At 38.8% G+C, this 26,274-nt stretch overlaps 2 protein-coding genes across 3 annotated transcripts in view; one reads left to right on the top strand and one right to left on the bottom strand.

Moving 5' to 3' along the window:
• Nucleotides 1–26,274, top strand: part of LOC137259760 (phosphatidylinositol 4-phosphate 5-kinase type-1 alpha-like) — a 367,781-nt gene that overhangs the window by 186,986 nt on the left and 154,521 nt on the right. The gene's annotated exons all lie outside the window — the stretch shown is intronic.
• LOC137259826 (uncharacterized) lies at nucleotides 6,361–18,076 on the bottom strand. 2 transcript variants are annotated; one of them, XM_067797446.1, is made up of 5 exons: nucleotides 17,941–18,076; nucleotides 15,576–15,715; nucleotides 14,320–14,613; nucleotides 10,284–10,601; nucleotides 6,361–9,076 (listed from the first exon to the last, which is right to left on the bottom strand). In XM_067797446.1, exons 2-5 carry the CDS (start codon nucleotides 15,706–15,708, stop codon nucleotides 8,484–8,486), a joined length of 1,338 nt encoding a protein of 445 aa, XP_067653547.1. In that variant the 5' UTR covers nucleotides 15,709–15,715; nucleotides 17,941–18,076; the 3' UTR covers nucleotides 6,361–8,483. The 2 variants fall into 2 exon arrangements, with proteins under 2 accessions (XP_067653547.1, XP_067653548.1); XM_067797447.1 differs by lacking the exon at nucleotides 15,576–15,715 and having other exon boundaries at nucleotides 17,941–18,074.

The following is a 26,274-nucleotide window of genomic DNA, read 5'->3' as shown; positions in this document are numbered from 1 at the left end:
CATTAACAAATTTGGTTTTTGAGTTATTGACCTAATAATCATGAAATTAAAAGATAAAATAAATTATAAACAAAATTTCCTTGTGATACAAAACCTAAATGTACCATTATTTGTCAGTGGATGTCAGTAAATCTGAGTTTGGCATCTGGTGGGTGTTTTTTGGAGTAAAATCCCAAATATATCCCACAAGGATTAGATTTGTAAAGCTATGAAAGCGTGACATGACTGGGAGCGTTGTAGAAAATGCACAAGGAAATATGAAAATTCCGTGTGTGTTATATGTGTTGTTAAATACTTATCCACAGTATGTTAGTTGTTTTACGCTATTTTGTTGATATTTTTTTCCTTTTACGCAAAATTTCACATGCCTCGGCAAGTGTATTTTCCTGTTTCAAGAATACTTGTATTATATTTAAAATGCATAGATCAAAACTCTTGTCTCTCGTGAGAAAGAAACATAATTTTCTACGTTATCCAACTGTAGATTATTGTAATGAAAAACCATGACAAAATAATTGACACAACTATGACCGGAAAAAAATATATGTGGAGATCTGCACTGTCACAACATAACATACATTGTTTTAGGGCACGGCAGATTTTACGGCAATGGCATAATATGCAAAGGGAAACCACTCCCATCTTGCGTAAAAACTAAGATTAGCTGCCCATGAGTTATTGAAAAGGACATGGCCACTGTAAATCGCATGTAGATACCTTTCGTTACTATCCTTCCTTTGATTACCAAAAAGGTGTGGTATTCATACTTTGTCCAACACTGAATCGGGTGAGAACTGTACTTTATGATATCGACTCGAAAATGATGTTGATCACTACCTCAAATAACGATATTTCTGACGTTAAATCGATGTTGCATTCTTCGTGTTGTTGAAGTGTCGAGGCGAATCACACACTTTTATGCAATTTAAAAGCAATCTCCCAACATAAAGCTGAATATTTGTGTGAAACCGACACTAACCTGAACGCCATTTTGTCAGAGAATACGGTGATCTTAGGTCCTTACAATTGGTTCCGACCAACTGTAAGTTACGATTGTAACTTACAATGATCTTAGCCTACAATTACTTTGTGGAAGTGGATGGCGATTGTAGCCGAAGCCTAAGATTGCGATCTCAAGGATTTACAATAATTGTAGCTTTAACTTCATCAGTCTTGGTACACATATCAAGCATGACTGATAGGTTTACCATTTGGGGTTTAATCTCAGGTATGAATCTTTGCGGTTTCCACCCAAATGTGCCTTAGGCTATGGGTATGCTGATGTCATCTTGTTCGGAGCAGATTTCCTTAAACTATAAATGGTAGCTTCATTCATCAAACTTGGCACACATATCAAACATGATCCATATATGTGCCATTTAATGGATATATCCAGATATGAATTTTACTTTTTTGCTGTATCCATGGACACGTGACTTAGACTATGCGGACGTCATCTTGCAGATCTCCTAAACTATACATGCTAAATTCATCACACGAGAAATTAAGAGAAAACATTGAAGCAACGAGTAAGTACTCGAAATTTCAAGTTTTTGAAAGATACTTGAAGTAACGAGAAAATGATCGAAATTTCACGTTTTTGACTGAAACTTGAAGCAAGGAGTAAATACTCGAAGTAACGGGAAATTAATCGAAGGGACGAAAAAATAATTGAAATAACGAAAAATACTCGAAGTTTTTGCAAGGACCACTGAAACTCAGGTGGTGTAGGGTGTGTGTGACTATGAGGATGTCATCTTGCTCGGAGCAGATCTCCTAAAATGTACATGCTTTATTCATCAAACTTAGAAATTAAGAGAAAAATCGAAGCAATGAATTATTTATGAAAGAAACTTGAAGTAACGAGAAAATATTCGATCTTTCACGTTTTTGACTGAAACTTGAAGCAACGGGTAAATACTCGAAACAACGAGAAATTAATCTAAGGGACGAAAGAATAATTGAAATAACGAGAAAATGCTCGAATTATTTATGAAAGAAACTTAAAGTAACGAGAAAATGTTGAGGTAACGAGAAATTATTCGAAGCAACGAAAAAATATTTGAAAAACGGAAAATACTTGAAGCAACGAGTAAATAATAGAAGTAACGAGAACTGTCTTTGATAAAGTTACTTTATGCTACTGCCAGCATAGGGGCTTTCGTACGTGACAGACAGACGAAAAAAAAGAACAGGATATACTGATGTCATGTCTTTTCAGCTCCCTTTCAAATGAGTAGAACGGGATGGGAGCATACCCAAAATCTACTGTACAGTGTCTTCATCGCGGTCCTGCCATTCACTGTCACTATCCCATATCACGTCAGCATCAATTAGGTCTCCCACACATAATTTATATTTGTTAGGTTTGGCAAGCACATCTTCAAACACATTGTTCAAGTCTTGTATTTGCTTGAGTAATTCACGTGTCTTTGGACCCCACTGCATATGGTACAGAACAGTAGTAAATCTGGCATACGGCTCTTTAAACGGGCTCGAGATGAATTTCTTCAGTTTGGCTTGGATAATGCCTTGGTTTAAACCGCGTTTCATGTACAGCTGCCGTTTCTCATTCATTAAGTCTCTATTCACGTCACGGATACGGTGAATACATTTGTTTTATACCATGCTCTTCGAGATCAGCCACCGTAGTCTTATTGTTATCACTGACTGACTCATCATCATCCATCTCAGGACACTGTTTATTATGTAAATGTTTCTGTACGTTGTGGTGATTGCTGAACACTTGTCCACCAACAGCACAATCCACCAGAGGACGGGGTGCTTTCACGGGAGAGAAGTTGTCTTCTTCCTCCGACTTCCATTTACCTTGGGGCATCCCCAGTGGACCCACTGAAGTCTTTCCAGGACACAGTCCGTGATGGGTTGTTGATCGATGGGGTTACTGAACAGAAGCAAGTAATGGCAGTTCCTTCGATGTGTGTGAAGGAGTTTTGGTTCTTTGCAATCACTGAGAGATTACGATGAGGACGTCCTTCCGTAAACATATATGTAGTGTGTGGATCTTTGCTGGCAGTTGACATTAAGTCATCGAGGATAACCACATTCACCACCTGGGGGGCCAGAAACGCACCTTTTTCCAGGTCAGCAGGAATGCCATGAGTAATTCAAAGTAGGGATGAAAACAGGTTTGAATGGCATTATACAAGGGTTGCCATCGTTTGTACAGCCATATAATACGTCCTGGATAAGGTTTAATGTTCATCCATTCCAACAGCTGCTTCACTAACTAGCTTTTCCCACAGGATGTCCGCGATCATGGTAAATTAGTGTAAAAACTCTAAATTCATCCAAAGCACCCATGTGTAGCTGCACTGGTACCTGCTGCTGCTGCTGTTTGAGATCTCCTGAATGTTTTGTTAGAATATGACTGGAAAAGTCATGAGCTCAAACATATTGTTTGGAGCATACAGGACAGGGATACATATTCACAAAATGCATCCCACTACAAATGGCACATTTAGCATTTTGTCTCTATGAAATCTGTTTTGCTGACACTGCTTCCATTGTGGTTTGCCTATGGACGACACTTTCCCTTTCTCTCTTCAAAGTGGCTTTAGCTTGTTGAACACCTCGTTGGGTGGGAGACTTCTTGGGTGGGAGTAGGTCCATCTTGACCCCTTGCTTCTCTTAATAGATTACGTAATCATTGACCTTAGCAAAGGGGTGGGGTTAGCCTTTGGCCTGCAAATAGTAATAGTACAGCGTTCTCTCCAGCGATTAAAGTATGAATGATATGGTGACTGTTCAGGGTCTTTTTATTGCCCACACAATACTACCTCTGGGAAGGTTGTCTATACCAAAGTCAGTTTGCTACAGGTTCATTGTCCCCTAACAGGCAGGTGTTTAACTGGGCCACAAACATGGCAGATTCGAGACTGTTCTCAACGTCATTTTGAGGTCATGTTTCTAGACTATGACTAATGAGGTCACACAGGTGTTCAATGACGTCACACAAATGGCAGATATTTCTCTATTTCAGCCTGATTACAACTTCCGTTCTAATATCGATAATTAGAACTACAGTCCCTTTGGCTCAAAAGCGGACCGATGAATTGTGATCTAATTCGAAAACTAATACACACAAAGTGCTCAGTGAAAGGCTGATAATATTCAAAACAAAATACCAAGTGTGTGATTTTTTTCAGAATGTTTTACCTAAAATTATTAAAGTTGTTCAACAAACTATCATTAAAATATTAACAAAGGTTACTGATTGTTACCAAGGAGAAGTGCAGCAAAATGGACAACAAGGTGTTCGAGAAGCATGTGCATAAATGCAGAGGTTATTTATCCATTAACCTGTGCTGTGCCCTCTCCATCCTGTCTCACACACCTGGCTGATCCTTTTGACTGCACTCCTGCCTCGTAACAAACAGTGACCAGTGTCAATATTTTAATGCTGAATTGTTAAACTGTTTATTTTCAGGACAGGTCTGCAAAAACCTCACAGATTTGGTATATTTTGATAAATATTTGCGTTTCATTGAATACTTTATGGTCATAAGTTTTGGAGTTCGAGTGCAATTCCTCGGTCCGCTTTTGTGCCAAACGGACTATAGTATATAGTCAGCGCATAATGACATGGCCAAGTGTCCGTTGCCAGTAAGAAGTGGAAACAGTCAAAGCTTTCTTGACCTACAACAGACCTTTTGCATGAGCTTGCAAAACACGCGCTCGAAGGACTCAGATAACCCGGATGAAATATTAGATAATATATTCCTAACTACTGGTTCATGCCAGGTTATATACACTTAAAAGAAGTAGCGGATCTTCGTTTTTTTTATTTACGATTAAAAGTAATTACGAGAATTATCGGAATCAATCAATGTTGATATGATAATTTTTAATATTTTGAGAGTCCATCACCATTTGGACTTCCTTACAACCATAGTTAGCTGGAATGTAGTCGCTTTTGAAAGATGGTGTATGGCAGGTAATTTGCATGTATACAATTTTCATTTTAAAACAAACGACTAGAAACAAACACTAAACAAATGTGTGATGCAAGATGAGTGTCAAAATTAATGTTCTAAGTTATAAGGTCAAAATCAAGAATGGGACCCCATGCATGTGTATGGGGCTACTGCGTTGTGACGTGCATATCATGTGTTGTGTTTAGGGGTGGTAATAGAGGGAAATGGTGGTACGTTCATAAGATCTGTCCTTGAAACGTTTGTTAACGTTTACATTTCATGTCCAAATTGAAAGTTCATTATCCCCTACTTTTCTTTAAGAGTATATAATGTACTCGAGGTTATGTCTTGGTAATATTCTTTGTGTAACAATGGTCCAAGTGTAATGCATTATAAATGGGACATTATACCTGGGATAGCAGGTGAGAAGCAGTAACATGCTAAATTTAAATTTATTCAATACTGAACCGCAAAAGAAATGTCGTACTGATAGTGGTTTTGTGAAGCACATGAGCGCTTTGCTTCAGCCTCTGTAATAATCAAACCGGAGGATTGAGTTCATACTTGATAATTATGGTTAAGACAATTTAGGCAATCACATTTACAGTTCACACAAACAAATCTCAGGTGACATTCCAGTTGAACAAAAGGCCCATATTGTATGCGACCATCATTACTGCATGCCTGTCTAGGCCCACTTTCAAAGTCGGATTACAGTCTGTTTACAGTGAAAACGTACCGAGGAAATTCACTTGAAACAAAAAAAGTAAATCGAATAAAGTGAACCTAAGATTGTGAATTCTCATAATTTTACCTTGCCAATTGAACATTTAAATCTCACAATTTTATTGAACCTTGGATAAAAGTTGTTTAGCAAACAAACATACTTTCAAAATGCTTTTCTTGTTTGTATCACAAGGGGATATGCACATTAGAAAATGAAACATCGAAAACATGTAGGGTTGGTCTCAGTTAACACTCATCAAGTACCACCATTCCAACCTCTGCACTTACCCCATTGTAATACAAACCAACAATAACGAAATATTGAGACATATATTGTGTAGTGTTTCCAACCATGAATCAGGGTGGGATTTTACAAGCTGATAATGAATACCATCAGCTTCCACCTCAGTGCTATGGTCAGTGCGTAGTTCATGGGGGAGAGAACATTTCATTGTAATACTCACCGTTATCAGAGCTAAAATTGACTGGTTTCTGTTCTCGTCAAAGAAACACTGAATGTACTGAATTACCGATAAACACAATGTTCATATCCATAAAAATTAATAATTATTCCTGATGACAATATATTATACATGTGCAAATACTGATCATTTTAGTCATGTCTGACACTAAGAAACGATGCTTTCACGCAAATCCTCACAACAATAATCGGAGTCAGTAATGATGAAGATTGACAAATCTTGCATGATTTTTTATTACTGTAAATTATTGCTCACAAAAGCACACGTCACGTGTTAAATTCACTGACAGTTTAAAATGGTATCACACAGTTTATACAATTTATACAATCACTAGAAAGTATGGGTAACAAGAAGTAAAAATCACATCTTACCCACGTTTGATTCCCAACAAGGAAACAATGTTTGAAGCCCATTTCATCTGCTGTGATAGTGAAAAAAAGAGGCATAAAACAATACTCACTTTTTACAAAACACCAAAATGAGTTATATATTCATCATCCAAAAATGAAGATAAAGATCTTGTTGCATTCGCAATTTGACCACAATAATTAATTGTTTGATTTTCACCTAAATGATTTGAAATTATTGATACGGCATTTAAAAATATTACTGTTTCTATACAAACAGTTCGAATCAAAATGATTTTTAATGGTCACATGCAACCTAAAAATCAAACATAATTAAAACACAATTATCACTTATTCATGACACATAATATACATTGCTGTTTGTAAAAAAAACAAATAAACAAAATTATAAGCGTACAATCGCGATTCAAAAGTGCGATATTCTGTACTTGGGCTTACTTCCCCGGAAACAAAGCCCTCAGAAGACCGAACCCAGTCACAGTGGGTGGGTGTGCACTCAGGTGTGATGACGGCTTCCAATTGACTTGTTCATTTGCTGATGTCCTGAGGGCCCATTGTTTGTACAGAAAATTGATCTGTTTGATGGGCATTTTCGAAGTATGGTGAGTCACAAAAAAGTAAGATTCTTTATGGATAACAACTTCTTTTATTGTACTTGATGCGTCGTTTCAGTATGGATTAACATACTGTTATGGAAAAAAATCATATACACCAGAAGAATTTGTTATCCATAAAGAATGGATATAGATGTTGGGTTCTGGAAATACATGCTCTCTGAATTTGCATTCGATCCAATAAAAAATTATCTCAGTAGAAGTAAAGTTGTGTTTTACATTGCATGTGACCTTTAAATGTCAATGTGACTCAAACAAATTACATATTTTCAAACATCAAGAGCTGAATAGTAACATACAGAAAGCTGCTGTCACCTATCATGAAACATTCTTGCTTTCTGAAATGTTGGTGAAAAATGTTTTCAACAGCTGTGCTGCACTGAGCACATAGTGCATGTGCAGTCAATAGGTTTACATAAAAAGAACATGTTGATTGTGATAAGAAGCTTAAGCCTTTGCCATAGACAAAAAACTCAAAGTCTGTTTTATTGATACCTAATAGAATGTGTCTGCCTACTTGTCTGCTAATGACAATATGCAATACACAACTTCAATCATTGACCACATGCAATTTTAACATAACACCAATCAGGGCATAGTCATCAACAAAGAGTTCTGAGGGTATCGGCAAATGAACCAGCCAATGAAAGTCTTCGCAAACTCGAGTACTCGCCCATCTACTCTGACTGGGTTCTGTATACTGTGCGCTTCATTTCGAGCGTAATGAATTGATAGTATTTGATTTTTCATAATCAGTCATACATGTCATCAGTCAATATTACATGTCATGAATAAACAATAAATGCGTATTGATTATGCTAATTGTTTTGGTTGCATATAAGCTTTAACTGTTAAGCACTGCATACATCAAATCTTGATACATCAACATGCCTGGATTGCTATGGCAGCCTGTGGTGAGTGAGTGAGTTTAGTTTTATGCCACGCTCAGCAACATTCCAGCTATGTGGTGGCGGTCTGTAAATGATAGAGTCTGGAACAGACAATCCACTAATCAACAGCATGAGCATCATCCTGTGTAACTGGGAACCAATGACACCTGTCAACCAAGTCACCAAGCCTGACCACCCAATCCCATTAGTTGCCACTTCCGTCAACAAGCCTAATTACTGAAGGCCAATATTTTAACTCTGGATATGTCAGCCTGGAAGGGCATTGGTGTAGCCAAGTAGTTAAAACAACTGCTCAGTGAAGGCCAAGGTTTGATTCCCCAATGGGGTGCAATACATGAAAGCCATTAATGGTGTTCCCCACTGCCATTATAGTGTTGAAATAGAAAGCAGAGAAAAGTCTCACTAAGTCACTATGGCAGCTTATCATTATGAAACATAAGCCACGTCACGACACATCCGGCACAGCTGGGCTATCATGACCTTGACCTTCATCGTCTGACCTCTGACAGAATTCTTTGATCATCTTGTAGACTTTGAGCGACTCGTTGATGCTTTCAGTAGTCTGAGCCATCTCCTTACTGAACTGAACAAACGCCTCGCTGCTGTCATCACTGCGTCGAATGTTGGCATAGGCATTTTCCGCCATCAGCATAATCTGCTGCTTTACATCTTCCAACGAACAGTTGCCTTCATTACTTGTTGAATTCTGATTGGTCAGTGGGCACATGCTCTGATTGGTCAATGGGGATAAGTTCTGATTGGACAGTAAATGTGGTACTTGAGTAGCAAACACGTCTTCCTGCAACACCTCTTGGTGTAAAAATGTCAAATTCTGGGTTTCACTGTGGGATGGGTTGTGATTGGTTGATGAGTCTGTTTCTGAAGCAGTATTACTGGTTGATGGATGTGAGATGCATCCTGACTTCTGACTGGCTGTTAATTTGTTAGGCAAGTTTAGATTGGCTGTTGGAAGTGGAGTGTTGATTGTGGGTGTCTTCAGATTGCTCCAGCTGGCATCACTCGGAGGAATATTCAGTGCTGAATGAATGAATAAGTAAATGACTTCATAAAAACAGAAAAAAGAAAGGGAAGGATGCCTGAATATAAACATGAAAAACAGAGCAAACGAATGAATGGATGAATGAATAAATGACTAAATGAATGAATGAATGAATGAATGAATGAATGAATGAAAAAACTTGATGTAAAAATATTTTCACTTTGTTGTACAAATACTATACTACAAGACAATAAGACAAAGTCATCAATGTCCCCCACAATGGTAAAATACTCTTCATGAATATGTCTGCTAGTTATTATGATGGCAAATGTTTTGGCAAGGAAGAAGGTATTGAAAATGCTTTATTCAGAAAATCCCAAACTACAAAAAGGCACCAGTACACCACCAGGCTAATCTACGTTTGCTAAGAAATACTGAAAGTATTATTACTGAACACTACCACCAAATTCAGTCAAAGTCCGACATGTTGCCATGGAAACGCAGAAATGTATTTTATTCAGAAAAACTACCAAAAGGCACCAGTACACCACCAGACCAAGCTATGTGCCAAGTTTGGCTTAAAAATACCGGCATTGAAAAGTTTCAAAGTTCTCGTCCAGAAAAGAACACACCCACCAAAGTCGAACTTGTTGCCATGGAAAAGCAAAAAATATTGTATTCATATTTCCAAAACTACCAAAAGGCACCAGTACACTACAAGATCTATCTACATGCCATGTTTGATGACAAAATCTTGAATGGCCTTGATGTTCTGGTCTGGAAAAGTGCACACCCACCAAATTCTGTCAGTCAAACTTGTTGCCATGGAAACGCAAAAAATGCTTTATTCAGAATTCCAAAACTACCAAAAGGCGTCAGTACATCGCCAGCCCCATCTATTAAGTCAAGTCTGGTGAAGAAATAGAGAACAGTCCAGCATAAACGAAAGTGCACAGACAGACAGATGCATTGCGGGGCATAAAAAGTCTCCAGTGGTAGCAGAAAATCCAAATCTGAGTTTCAGAAATTCAGTGTTTAGAGCATTACTGACATTTTAGTTTCTTTCTTGTTAAAAAAACATACCATACAAGAAAAAGATCCCATGGTAACAGACAATCCAAATCTGAGTTTTGCAATTTCTTTGTATAGAGCATTACTTACACTTTAGTTTCTTTCATAAACGAAAAGGCTCCCATGGCAAGAGACAAAACCAATCCTGACTTTTATGTTTAGAGCAGTACTTACACTTTAGTTTCTTCCGCTTGTGCCCAAGTCTCTGTGACGGTGTATTAAGTCGTTTAGCCAGATGATCCTGTCCGGTCTTCTTGAGAGAATCAACAAACACCCTATATCCCCGATCACATCTGCGCACAAGGTAGTTGAGAAGCTCCTCATTCATGGCCTCACGGGTGTCTTTGTTCTGAATACGTTTCACCTCTGTAACAGTGACGATACGATCTGCAATGAGGTCGTTGAAGACTTCATCAGGCGTCATGTCATTGGTCAGGTCGACTCGATTGTCCAGTATGGCTTGCTTGTTTTCCTCTGTCATCAGAACATCACCTGTTGAAGAAGATAGAATCGTAAAGTGGACCTTAGGCTCCAGTCAGATCATTTGACAAAATAAGCACGTTCATACCGTTTGATAATCCACCTGAACTTAAAATATCACAATAATTAACATAGGTCTGTAAACTATAAGTAAACCTGGGCCCCACTTAACAAAGCTCTTGGCAGCGTAACATCTTGTAATTTTTCTCATGGCAATCATACTTCGTATGTTACGGCATATGACGTATGAATGCTACGAGAAAAGTTACAAGAAAGGTTCAAATACTATCAGAAATGTTACGAGGTCTTAGGCTGAAGAGAGCTTGGTTAGATGGTGCCCTCCAAACTAGTCTGTCTCACAGTCCTATAACCACATTATTTTCCAATCTGCAATGCCCCTGATGAAGCAAGTCTAGATTTCCTAGCATCTGATTATCCCATGTCAGTGGGGTTGTTTCATACTGTAAATGGGATTATTTGTACTATCAAAATTATATAAATCAGTGTATGAAACCATGCCAGTCCAACCACCAAAGACAGGCTAGATTCCTTGATGACAGCAAACATTTACAGCTAGGTAGCCCCCATGGCCTGGAAAAATTTACAGCTTGACCTGAGTTACTCTACAAATGCATGATCCAGGAGGTCAATGGCAGTTAACTTCATTAAACAGGAGCACAGAGTGTTATTAATGTAGCGTTTTGTGCATACATTGGAAACGTTTAACCATCTGCAACTTCTTTTTTAAAGAAAGTTAGGACATTGCTGACGATTTCTTAACACTGAAATGTGAAACTGCGCTCTAGTCTCGACTGTTCCAAAATGCTGACAATCAACTGATAATGGTGCACCCCTTCACAAAAATAGACCCAACCAGTTGTGACAGAGTCATGCAATGCCTTAGTATTCACTTGATCAGGTCAAGCTGAACAAGTTGTAGATAACAAGTTCCATACTTCTGATTAAATTCACCATATCTTAAAATCCATTTAGACTTTGGTGAATAGGTTGTTAGAGAGTAAATACATGTCTCAGGTTCAATAAATTATTCATTGTTACTAAAAATTGAGTTATTTTCTTTTGATTGTCTAGTCTGGTTAAATCCATTTTGGGCTGGTAACAGTTTGAAGTTACCTGCCCTGATGTCTGGGTTTTTTGCCTCTTTCATATACTGTATATATTCAGTGATTATATTACTATATATATTGATCATATTGCAGTAGTCGCACCTGTAAATCCTGATCTGTCTCATGACTGCAAGGGCAGGGTTTCACTTTGAAATAATGATGAGTCATGATGACTCACAGCATTCAGTTTGGGGAGTCATTTTCAGTATTTGGGAGTCATGAACATGAACACTTCAGTGAAATGTTTATTTTGTGTTTATCAAAAAGCAAGAGGTTTTTTGGGTCTGTGTTGCATTGCCATTTATATGTTAATTAATAAATAGTGTCAGTTTCAGTGTTCAATTCAGTCATAACAAACTGCAGCATCCTGAACAAAGAATTACCTTTGTGATTCATTCACTCTCATGTACAGTTCTTTAAAAGAAATATGGAAATTATCGAAAATCTCATGAAACCTATCATTGTTTGCTAATCAAATAGCCATTTTACTGAACTGAAGTGTGTCTTTGACAGAATCGGTGTGTCAAATACGCAGGAATCACATGTTGTGTAAAACCATGGAGGGATGCCGAAGCCAATTCTTAGCCATGCATTAAACACCTAAAAGGGTATACGACAGGGGTACCAAATGGTCAGCCTCACCTCAACAACTATAAAAAAAGAAACTGTTATATGTTTTTTCTTTTTCTACATATTATCATATTATCTCAAGCTCAAGCAAATTGTTTTTGCCATGTTCTAGCCTCACGGTACCTGTTTGACATTTTACCCACAAAAAAGCAAAATCTGCAATAAATGCATCACTAAAGGAAGCAAAATATGAAAGAAACAGCTTGTATGTTTGAGGTAAGCAGAAGTCCTCTAGAATCAAATATGGATATTAAAGTGCATATAAATGCAATTTGAAACTACAGTCACTTGTTAAAGTGACTCCCCGCATGATATTTACTGACAGAGCTTGTTTTGGAGGCACTTCCCACTCCCACTTTCAGATGGCATAATCAAAAGGACATAACTTATTGTAATGTTTTCACTTATCCATGCATGATGCAAGGGTTTAAACGAAGTACTGAATGGTCATACAATTATCAGCTTGCAATATATTATAAACAGTGCCAACTTGAATCTCAGAACAAAATGTTTTTGAAAAATTAAAATGGGGGTGTCCTTTAAGAAAAGCCTTATTTAAATATAAATCAAACAATCCAAATCTTTGAATGGTGATTATGACGTGAAGTCATCCATACTATACTGAGCATATTTTATATCATATTATCTGAGCTCATACCATCATCCAAGAGGTACCAAATGACAGATTGTTTTCAGTTTCCGCAATCTTTAAATAAATATTACTCACCAATGTGTTGTGAAAACAAATATCTCGTTCCCCACATTAACCATGATTCCTTCAAAACAAAATTGAAGCTTTTTTAACACTGGACATCAAGAATATAGTGAGGGCGACTACTTTTGGGACACCCCAAGTACAGTCAGTATCACACACCAAGTGACATGGACATTGCCAGAGCACATTTAAAATAAAACTGAATTTCTAGTTTGCAAATTAATCAAATCTACAGAATATTATCAATTCAAAGTGAGTGAGTTTAGTTTTACGCCGCACTCAGCAATATTCAAGCTATATGGCGTCGGTCTGTAAATAATCGAGTCTGGACCAGACAATCCAGTGATCAACAACATGAGCATCAATTGGGAACCGATGACATGTGTCGACCAAGTCAGCGAGCCTGACCATCCGATCCCGTTAGTCGCTTCTTACAAGCTGTTATTAATTAAAAACATCATAAAAGTTCCACCTCCTGAAGTGAAACCTGAACATTGCGAGGTCCTTGTTATGCATTGTCTTTATTTCAAGATACAGCAATTTGATTTGAATACTTAAACAGTGAGTGAGTGACTTTGGTTTTATGCTGTGTTTAGCAATATTCCAGCAACACTAATGATGATACAATCTTCTTTCCTAGCAAAATTGCTTTCCAAATGTTACATATATCATTTTGAACCACCAAGGCTAAACAAACAAATCATGAGAATGATCAAATCATGAAGTTATCATTCTGAATTTACGACATTTACTAAGGTTAACCTAAACTCCTATTCTGTAACATTGCACTAAGGTTACCTTAGTGACTTATGATAGCCTTAGTACTTTGTGAAAAGGAGGCCCTTGATTGCAGTTGGTCTTCATCACGTTCATTAACCCATGCTTGTCTCCCCTATGATGATCTAGGTTACAACTGGTCTTCATTAACCCATGCTTGTCATAAGAGGTGACTAATGGGATGACGTGGTCAGGGTCATGTTGGCTTGGTTAACACAAGTCATTGTGTCCCATTTATGAAAGATCAATCACTGAATTGTCAGGTTCTGACAAGATTACTTACAGCCAGCTGTCATATAGCTGGAATACTGGGTCTAGACTTCCGAAGCTCTCTTAGCGCTAAGATAGTATTAACTGTCATACATTAACATTAACTTACGTCTATCTTAGCAGTAAGAGAGCTTTGAAAAAGATCTAAGCCCTGGTGAGTGTATTGTTAAAAAACAAACAAACCAAAACCAGGACAACCCAAAGTTCTCACCACTGTCTTCTCCTCCAACCTCTCCACACATCAGATTCGCCAGATGACCTTGACACGACTCCCTCAGTGACACCTCAAGAGCGTTGAACGCCTTGTCAGATCGTCTAACTACATGATTGAGCAGTTCAGCATTCATGGCTTCCCACGTGGCCCTGGCCTTGATCCGCCTCTCCTCAGCCAGTGTCAGAACCTCCTTGGCAGACAGTCGACAGAACAGATCGTCAGGCACCATGTTCTCTACCAGCAGTGCCCTGTTCTGTGTCAAAAGGTCTTTATGGGCTGTAGTCATCGGTCCTACAAATAGAGGCAGCTCACTGCTTGTTGCTTGCTTAACACTGCAGTCACTAAAACTATACAATAATAAATCCTCCCTCAAGAGTCAGTCCTTCATATCATAATTGATTCAGTATTGCTTAGAATTGTTTTCCAAGAGACACAAAAATATTTCCCCTAGGAGCATTTCCACCTAACCTTTGGATGGATGTAGGAATGCTGAAATGTTGAAAGGGTAGGGGGTGGGGAGGTGTGTTCACCCAAAACATACACAAAAAATCTTCAGCGCTGTCTTAAGTCATTTTCAAAGAGGGGTAGGGGGCTGAGAGCAGGGGGTTCAGTCAAACACACAAACACAAAAAAAATCTTCAGTGTGGTTTTAGGTCATTTTCAAAGGTGGGTGGGCAGGAGGTCTTCATACACCCCACCTCCACCTTAACCCCCTGGATCTGGCAATGTGCAACCCTATCGCCCCCGATAGACTTCGTGGATCCACCCCTGAAGTGTTGTACAGTAGTGGGGGTAAAACACATGCTGCATTTAAAAACTTGTAACTCCACTAGGACTACAATGATTTGGTTCAATTCACTGAAAATGGAACCTGTCACCATAGTTTTAATATTTGATCACTTTTATCCCTATTTCAATTCGATATCTGAGACCTATTTAAATTTTTTCCATTCTGATAATTCCAGCAGTTTTCAGCTGAAATAAGGTGAAACATGATTGGCTGACACCAGGCTAATTATCCAGTGAGAATTTTTGTTACTCTGTTAGTAGACATGGCCAAGTGGACAATGGATTTCACGAGTTACATGAAGTCTGATGATTTCACTTGTATGAAGAATCAAATTGAAAATGATTGAAGTGAGGGTCCAATATCGAAAATCGAATTGAGGTCTGAGTGAATCGTAGTAGCCCTATTTTCCATTGAACCATCCCTCTTGTTGAACATGGGAAAGAAAGTGGACGTAGGCACAAACCCTCTTCAGCTGAAGAACCTCCCTCAAACGAATCTTCGTCAGCATCACAGTGGTCATCATCACCTGACCTTTGACCTGGAGAGGTCAGTGTGTCGTGACCTTCATCCAACTTCCTCTTGGTGTGTTGTGCCATTGTTTACCTTCAATGTCCAATACAGAAAATCCTCAACAACTGTGAGAACCTGTTGTCAAAGTTTAGGCCAGACCAATTATATTTCTTGATTTATGGATTTTAGTCCTCAGAAAACCTAAAGGCAGGAGGGAAAAAATAATAACAAATTCACCAATCAAAGTAATAGTCTTTATATAATTACTAAAAGCATTTTACTTTTGGGATTTTATGAAATATGTGGGGAAAAAAAACCAACCTAAAAGACATTTTCTTGAAACTTTACATTTTGGGTTACTAAACACATGAGGATCATATGTTTATAGAGGGCACAAAGAATATATACTTTATTTTCTTATTTTTAAACATATACAACCAGAAGATCCATAACACAAGAAATAAATTTGGTCTGATCTTCCCTAATATTCCTTTTTGGGATGAGATGTCAGCTTCAATTTTCAGGGATTTGACGACTTTAAAACTATGTACCCTTGGCTCATATGAGTATCAGTTGCACTGCTGCACTTATATATGGCTTCATTGAGCCTTGACTGCAGCGTACAAGTCTTACCACATCTCAACCATGTTGTAATCATATTGGTAATATTAGTGTCGGGAGATAAAAATTGCATGCCTAAAAAATAACTTGTGAAGATCCAGATTGGAATTGACCTTCAGTAACCCACGCATATCATTAGAGGCAAGTAATCATGCCAATGGGATCGGGTGGTCAAGCCCACTGACTTGGTTGACAAATGTCATTATATTCCAGTCGTGCAGATCGATGCTCATGCTACTGAACACTGGATTGTCTGGTCCAGACTTGATTATTTGCAGACAGCTGCCAGTTTAGCATTAAACAACAACACAACAAACAAACGAAACTTAACACATCCAGTTAAATGCAGAAATAGCAAACTCAATGAAACCACTAATTGTATTATTATTATTCTATTGTTGTTTTACTATACTTGTCACTTTTTCTATTTCATTAGTACTGTAGTTTAACAACACATAAAATACAGACAGTACAGACAGTGAGTGAGTGAGTGAGTGATTGAGTGAGTGAGTGAGTTGAAGATGGTTTCACGCAGCTTTAGCAATATTCCAGCAAAAATATAATCAGAACCAGAAATGTGGTGAATCAGACAGTACAGCGGGAAAGGAAAGTTTGTCATTCTGTACACGAAAGTCAGTTTTTCTTACATTAGATGAATATTGTGAAGGTTGTTTCCAGATTATAAGGCCAAAAAACATGTACTGAGGGCTGTGAAGCAGTTTGTGTGTAGTGATTATTGATTAGTAGACATCAGGGTGTAGAGCACTTCACTTCACTTCGGCATCCTGTGAGTGAGTGAGTGTGAGTGAGCGAGTGCGTGGAGTATGGTTTTATGCTGCTTTTAGCAATATTCCACACATATTTACGACAGGGAACACCAGCTGTGAGCTTCACACATTGTACCAACAAAAGAAATTAAACCTGTGTCTTCAGCTGCAGCATGATGAGAGAACACTTTAACCACAATCAAACATGAGCACCCATTGTAAAACAGTAACTGAGTGAGTACATCTTTACGCCACTTTTAGCAATATTCCTGCAATGTCATGTCGGAGAACACCTGAAATGGGCTTATATTGTACCTATGTCACAGTATGTGGGGAATCAAATCTAGATCTTCAGCGTGACAATTGAAAGCTTTAACCATTAGGCTACTCCACCGCCCAGTAGTGAAATAGCAAAAATAACCTCAAAGGTATAGGAGAAGAACTATATAGAGAAAAGAAGCTAATAAAAATATAAAGAATTATTGCTTGGCACTGGACTTCAAACCACAAAGGGTTTCGCATTGAAAACAGAATTCAAAAATGACTTACGTCATGTTGGTGAAGCTAGAATCATGTACAGTTAGTGGTGATCCAGGGTGTTAGGATTAAAGTGTCATTGTCATGATAAAATATGGCTAGAATTTATGCCAGATATCTGGTGTCGAGTGGCGTGATAGTTGTGGAATGCTGCTAAAAGAGGCTTAAAATCAACACTGTCCACTTGGTACGAATTTGTGGCACAAACATATTGTTCTAATAAATATCATGAATATTACATCAACTGCTAATTTGTTGTTGTATTTGTTAAGCACTTTTAGTCTTATCAATTTTCTTCTCGGATTCGTTGCATTCTAATTGTAATCCTGATTTACTGCGCAAGAATTGCACAGTACCTTACGACATCCAAGACAATGTATTTAATTCACTTACTTGAGTTTGCCGAAGTGACTGTCACAAGGGCCAAGTCATATAGTTACATCAAATCCATGGATATTGCACCCACTGCCGTCCATGTGCGGTTTGAGATCGCCGCCATTTTCCTTAGATTGTGATAGAGTTACCTCCCATATTTGTCGTACTTCATTTGCTGTGTAAAGAAATGCTATCGTCTATCATCAATGAATCCAGCTGGAGGATCATCAGCTGGGGTTTTCTAGATAAATCTAAATCCAAGCAAACTAACGGGATTTAGGATGTCGTTACTGCTGCATAATTTGTGGTGTTCCTTTTCACGTTAGAAAGAAGGATATCAATGCAACACTCTCTTGTGGGACAATGTTTGCTGACATGGACGGACGCCAGAATACAGACAGGACAACGACATTGGATATTTTTCTGTATTTATTTTACGGAAAGTTGACATTTGTTTTTTTTAAAATCTATTTCACCTATGTTATATCAAATTCATCCAACCAACAACCCGCCTGTCCACCCGCTCGCCCGCTCATACGATTGGGCAATTACATCCATCACCACTCGTTCCTGACCGTAACCTCCGAGAAGAGTCGGCCTATCTCGGAATAACACGAGTAGGTCACGAACGAAGTTTACGACACAGTAGTCAATGAAGGTCAGCATGGTTTTATTATTAGCAATGTTCCATCAATATATCGCGGCGGGGAAAAAACAGAAATTAGCATCTCACATTGTACCCATGTAGTCATCGAACCTGGTCTCCAACCTGATGAGCCGACGCATTAACCATTAGGCTACCCAACGATAATCATTGCAACGCCATTTCATATTGGCGTCGTATTAACTCACTCACACATGTACACTGTAAATGATCTGCATTAGAACCGACCCAGCAATCCATGTTTGTCTCAAAGGGTGAGTATACGGGGATCGGTTGATCAGGCTTGCTTACTTGGTTCGCACATGAACATCGATGCAGTTGGCATTTTATTACTGCAACTGCCTCGGTGCTCATGATACTGAGTACTCGAAGGTCTAGTTTAGACTCGATTGTGTATACACATATAGCTGTAATATTTCCAAGGGCGGCGTTAGAAAACAGACAACACTGAAAAATTAATGATCGCGACTCCAACAATACACGAACAAACAGATCACACGTTACAATAGATCCTCATCACATGTTCAACTCGACTCGTGAAGATCCGGGTTACTATATCGATCTTCCGTAACCCATGTTTGTCGTAAGAGGCGACTAACGACATCGGGTGGTCAGGCTCGCTGACTTGGTTGACAGATCTCATCGGTTCCCAGTTGCGCAGATCGATGCTCATGCTGTTAACCACTGGATTGTCTGTTCCAGAAAAGCTTGTTCACATAAAGTAAGATATTTATTTAGCTAGTCCCTGTCTTTGTTTCATAAATGAACTGAGATCACTTGCACTCGACATAAAACGATGTATTTGTTTTGCTTTTTGTTGTCTTTAGATTGTGTTTACACTATCGGTAAGCATACGACCAATCCGGCATGTGGACAGTGGCTATTTTTATACGATCTGCGCATACGCATGCGCATAGCGAGTCGAAAATTAATTCGAAAGCCCATTTAAGGTTTCACTCACACACACACACACACACACACACACACACACACACACACACACACACACACACACACACACACACACACACACACACACACACACACACACTCCAACCCGTGATATTGCCAAATGCGATGTAAAACCATACTTAGTCGTAAAACTAAACTAACTCACCAACTCCAGCCTTAAGAAAACTGGCCACGAGTCAATGTCCAAACGAGACACGAAAACCCAGAATGCTCCGCTGCGACGAAATAAAGCCCAAGGCGGAATCTTGAGTGACAGGGGAAAATAGATATCTTGCGCAAGTTAAGGAGCAAAAGTCACGTGACACAGCACAAGTTGCGGTATAATGACGTTTTTGAAAGGCGTTTAAAAGTGGGACGAACATGAATGCATGTCGCGTTTTATGGATAACAACTTCTCTCTATTCTTTACACGATGCTTCAAAGATACTTCAGGCTCCTTCAAACGATCTCACTTGTTGCCTCATCAGGTTGATGACGATGGAGCACGGCCAGGGACGATATATGGCGGGACAACAATGAGTGAGTGAGTGAGTTTAGTTTTACGCGGCACTCAGCAATATTCCAGCTATATGGCTACATAACTTAAAGAAGTTATATGTCTTTATTTATATGTCTGTAAATAATCGAATCTGGACCACACAATCCAGTGATCAACAACATGAGCATCGATCTGCGCAATTGGGAACCGATGACATGTGTCAACCAAGTCAGCGAGCCTGACCACCCGATCCCGTCAGTCGTCTCTTGCGACAAGCACAGTCACCTTTTATGGCACGCATGGGGCGCTGAAAGCCTATTCTACCCCAGACGTTCACGGGTCGCGGGACAACCCTCAACGAAAACAGTATACCTGGTGACGCACAAAGTCCGTAAAACGGGCAAGACTTGATATTTTTTCTTATGTTAGACATAGGGGTGACCATTGAAGAGAATTTTCAAGTTACGATATATTGCGATGTGAAAGCATGTTTTGCGATATGTATTGCAATATATTGCAAGAAGTTTTTTTTACAAAGCTACTTATACCAATGGAGTTGATGCTTGATTTATAAAGCAAAAATACAACAAAAGCACTATGTTTGATTAAGCTTTAAAAACTTTTGATCAAGGCAAAATAGAAATGTGAATAATACTTGGCACATATGAAACGAGCAAAACAACAATTTAATATCAAGACAGTATTTACTATACTCTTAAAAATTAGGGGATCTTTATTTATCTTTATCTACGATTAGAAATATTTAGGAGATTTATCGGAGTCAATCAATGTTGATATGATATTATTGACTGTTTTGAGAGTGCATCACCATTTGCACTTCATTACAATCATAGTTATTTGGAATGTAGTCGCTCTTGAAAGATGACTGGTGTGTGGCATGTAATTTGCATGTATACGATTTCCATTTTAAAACAAACGGCTAGAAACAAACACCAATAAATGTGTGATGCAACATGAGTGTCAAAATTAATGTTCTAGGTGATTTCTCGACCTTCTTGAAAAAACGTCAAAATCAAGAATGGGACCCCATGCACGTGTATGGGGCTACTGCGTTGTGCACGTGCACACCATGCGTTGTGTGGTAATAGAGGGAAATGGTGGTGCGCTCATAAGATGTCTGTCCAATGAAACGTTTGTTAACATTTACACTTCCTATCCAAATTGAAAGTTTACTTTTCCCTACTTTTCTTGAAGAGTATCGTTTGAACTGGGTTCTCCACTCTAAAAAAAGCCCTGAGATTTTAGATAGCAACTTGAACAAATCAGGACATATCAGATATCAGTTCTCATTAATGACTGAATACATTTTATAACATTCAGACCGAATATCAATCCACTTAAAAGTATTTTTACCACGATCATTCCCGACATCAATACCATTACTACAATCATCACCATCATCACATCATCATCATCATCATCATTCCCACACCCTTGTCTGTGTGAAAAACAGAAACATCCGAAGATTTCCGAATGTTACGAAGTTTTCCAAATGCATGTCAAAACACCAGTTTTTGATCGGTGCATCGCAATACGTATCATTTTCATGTCTGAGGCGGCAAATACCGATAAACGGGTTATATTGCGCACCCCTGGACAGAATACCTATATAGAGATGTATCTCAAGTCAGCATATACCCAAGTTATAGAACAGACCACTCGCTCATTAGTTTCAATTTGAATACTGAAAACTCTGAAAGAAAACTTACTGGAAGTTTAATAATTCTTCGTTGCAGGATAAGAAAGATGTAGAGGAAATCAAATACACCATTCTCTCAGTCAAAAGAGATTATTTTATAACCTGGAGACTTTCAGTTAATGACCATTTATATTTAGAAACCATCCTAATGCAAATTAGAGGAGAGGCGGTCTCTTATTCTTCATTTAAAAAGAGTTAAACATGAAAGAAGAAACAGAAATAGAAAATCTAGAAAACAGCTTCGGAGAATCTTTTGTCAAAGAATTAGAAACTAAAAATCGAGAACCGCAACAACTGAGAAAAGAAAATTAGATGGGATATTGGTAAGATCTAGAGGTAAATAGTCGATGAAAGGCAACGTATCAATAAATATTTCTGTAATCTGGAGACAAGTATATGCAAAAACATGAGAGAGAGCCAGCTAATGGCAAACTGTAGACGTCTAGTGATGAAATCATAAATAAAGCTACAGAATTTTATCAGGCCAAATATGTTTAGAAATATCAACCTAGTAGCCATGAAGAGTTCCTAAGGGAACACTTTTTTGTGTAACAGAAACATAATTATAGATGGCAAGTCGTCTTACAGTGAAAAGTTTTACGAACACCTTATTGTATTCAGTAATACAATTATGTCATACATTTCAGAGGATAAATTTTCTTGAGTTCTATGGAATTGTTAAGACCATTAATTAGTAACACCCCAAAACAACTGGTATTGAAAAATAATTAATGTGATACTTGATAATTTTACATGCTATTCTCATTTCATGAAAAATGGATCAAAGAACTATTGTTTTAAAATCGGAGAAAGTAAAGAAAAAATGAAAATTATTGAAAACTGGGAAGATGAAACTTTGATCAATACTGATTGGAACAATATCTTATAAAACTCTTTAAAACCACTCATGATCCTTAAGTAAGATGGATGCAATTAAGATGCTTCACAGAATCTTTTCAGTCAATACATACCTGATGAAAATGCATATGGTGTTTAAGTATCTTTGTACATTTTTAGGTGTCAACCCTGAATCTATACCACTACATCTTTCTTGGAAGTGTAGAAGAAGCGAAAAACCTTTGGCAAAAGTGTCTGGGTGGATTGAGCTACACTGTGCACACATCAGTATTAAAAACCTTCAGGTTGATTTGATCCTCTTCGGATGTTCTCCCAACATTCGAACGGATGATGCTCTTGGTCTAATTCTGCTACTGGTTGTTGTGGTGGTGGTGGGTGGGTGCGTGGGTGCGTGCGTGCATAATATCATCAACTACATATAACGACATAAAATAACGTGTGTGTGTGTGCTTGCGTGCTTGTGGAGGGAATAAGGGAGTGGCCTGGTTTCGGGGGATGTTGAAGTTCAATTGGTGCTTGTGTTTGGAACAGTTCTTCCATATGATATGGTTAGTAGTATCTACCAAAATAAAAATATCGCATTTGTATTTAGTCACTTTAATAAACAACTGCAAAGTGGCACAGACAGCGAGACTTTAAATTTCCTTCTCACAAATGAAGGGGAACCTGTTGTAACATTGGTCATCGTTCCACTGATACTGCTTGCCTGCCTTAAACATCTGAAGACAATCTTCGTTTCCACGGCCATTGTCTGGTTGCCCTGGGAACCAGTTACTGTAGACCATGACATGACTATCACCCCACCTCCAGATGCCTTCTCTGTGGATGTCGGTAGCACCAAGCCAGTAGATGTTTGCTAAAATAAAACAAAAACATAAAAAATAAAACAAATTAAACAATATCCATATTCCACAAAAGGTGATTGTGATATTTTGTTTAAAACTGGCTTTATCATCAGTACGTGTTGATTCCGTTCTTCGAACGGTTATCAATGTACTAAAACGATTTCTCGTCTCGTTAAAGAAAAGCAATTACTATTTGTTATTTGCTCAGATTGTGTGAATGAGTTAGTGTTACGCCGCACTCAGCAATATTCCAACTACTTGGCGGCGGTCTGTAAATGATCGAGTATGGACCAGACAATCCAGTGATCAACAGCATGGCCATCGATCTGCACGTGTCAGCCAAGTCAGTGGGTCTGACTGTCCGATTCCCTTAGTCGGTTCAACAAGTAGTTCATATGATGCACGACAAGCATAGCCGTCTTTCGTAGCAAACATGGCTTGCTGAAGGCCTATATTCTACCTCGGATCCCATTTACATTAAGGCTAGTGGTAGTATGAGAGCTATTTGTTAGATCTGAATGCGGCAATAGTTAAGGAATTGTCGTTAGAAATATCATATGGGTTGACAAACATTCAGTGAGTTCTCATTATTCCGTTGATGCTGTATTACCCGCGACTTAACGCCGCCATGTGGGAAAAGGAGAAAGGTCGTGACAATATGCGGATTTTTCATGGTGTTTTTCCTGTTGTATCCTATCGTGTCTGCTCGTATTAGACTTGGAGAGTAAATAAACGATGTTGTTTTAAGCTAACAATCAGGGCAAATCATGAGTCGGTTAAAGGTTAAAGATATTTAGTTGTAAACGACCGTTTGTCAATGATGGCGGCTTGGCAACGAGAGTCGATAGTTGCCGCAGGGTACATTGAATCGGAAACCAGACCGGAAGTGACATTGAATCGTAAACCAGACCGGAAGCGATAATCTGAACAGCCGCTTACATCATTTCCAAATGCAAGTTATCGCCCTTCGGAACAAAAAGCTCCCCTACTGAAAGTTTGGTTTATCAAAGTTCAGCTTGATGATTTGCTGATATGACAAGAGACATGCATTGAAAAAAACCCTTAATTCAATCATTCCGCCTAAAATTCTCGATTCAACCGGTGGCAATTCATCTTCTCATCTTGTGTCTGTAAGGGATGCATACTAAGTGATTTCAATCAGCGGTTTTGATTTTAGATGCTCTACCTGGAGGTTGCAAGTTTGCTCATATACTGAGGGAAACAAATCACGGAACACCACTTCATGACAGATTTCAGTGTTCCTATAGTTATTTTTAGATTTCCCCCCCCCCGCCCCCCCGCGCGCGCACACACACAGACACACACACAGACACACACACACACACACACACACACACACACACACACACACACAAGCAGTTCGAAGTTGGGAATACATTTAGGAAAATATTAATTGAACGCTTGACTTTTCCCGTGTTCCATTATTTGTTTCTTTATATATGTTTACAGGGTCAGATGATTAATGTGGCGTACACAGTCTGAATCTGATGTGGACTCACCTTTTGCCTGTCGATTGAGAAAGTATTGTTCACACCTCGTGGTTACAATGACGAGATGACTCCCAATATGCTGACAATATTTCTGAAAGTGAATTTCGTTGGCAATGATATAAGCGAAGTGATACATCAAGCCAGATAATTATTGTGGAACTGATATTTTTTTATTATTTTTGTTTGTTTTTGTTCTATATTTTGTGGTATTACTTGCTATTTCTCAACCCGAACAGAAATTTTGTATATGTCAGTGATATCGCATGCATTTGTAACATGGTAATGGGGTAAAATGCATGCAGGCATTTCAGCCAAAATATATTCCCATCAGGAATGGCAGCACCAGTCGAACCCTCTGCCAAGTTTTCATGAGATGGACTTCAACAAGCACCAGTCTCACCCTCTGGAATGTTTTCATGAGATGAGGCTTCAACAAGCACGAAATTGCACCAGTCTCACCCTCTGCCATGTTTTCATGAGATGAGGCTTCTACAAGCACCAGCCAAATCCTCTGCCATGTTTTCATGAGATGGGGCTTCAACAAGCATCAGTCAAACCCTCTGCCAAGTTTTCATGAGATGGGGCTTCAACAAGCACCAGTCTCACACTCTGGAATGTTTTCATGAGATGGGGCTTCAACGAGCACCAGTCTCACCATCTGCCATGTTTTTATGAGCTGAGGCTTCAACAAGCACAAATTTTCGCCAGTCTCACCCTGCCAGGCTTCAACAAGCGCCAGTCAAACCCTGTCATGTTTTCATGAGTTGGGGCTTCAACAAGCACCAGTCAAACCCTCTGGGATGTTTTCATGAGATGAGGTTTCAGCAATCACCAGACCCACCCTCTACCATATGCATGTTTTCATGAGATGGGGCTTCAACAAGCACCAGACCTACCCTCTACCATATGCATGTTTTCATGAGATGGGGCTTCAGCAATCACCAGACCCACCCTCTACCATATGCATGTTTTCATGAGATGGGGCTTCAACAAGCACCAGACCCACCCTCTACCATATGCATGTTTTCATGAGATGGGGCTTCAACAAGCACCAGACCCACCCTCTACCATATGCATGTTTTCATGAGATGGGGCTTCAACAAGCACAAGGTCAAGCCATTATCGAGGAGTGATTGTTTCAAGACGCGCTTGGCCAACCCATCTGTCTGTTGTGAGGAAGTAAGGATTTTGACAAGCACAAGGTTGACTCTTCACTTAGGAGATAAATATGTGTTGGCCAATTCCCGGCTGTTATTGAGTATTTGAAGCCCGGGAATATTTCATTTGAAACCTCCGGCTGACGC

The sequence above is a fragment of the Haliotis asinina genome, chromosome 13, assembly GCF_037392515.1.
Source record: "Haliotis asinina isolate JCU_RB_2024 chromosome 13, JCU_Hal_asi_v2, whole genome shotgun sequence".
Taxonomy (NCBI): domain Eukaryota; kingdom Metazoa; phylum Mollusca; class Gastropoda; order Lepetellida; family Haliotidae; genus Haliotis; species Haliotis asinina.
Note: the sequence above shows the minus strand (reverse complement) of the source record. Positions and strands in the feature narration are given on the sequence as shown.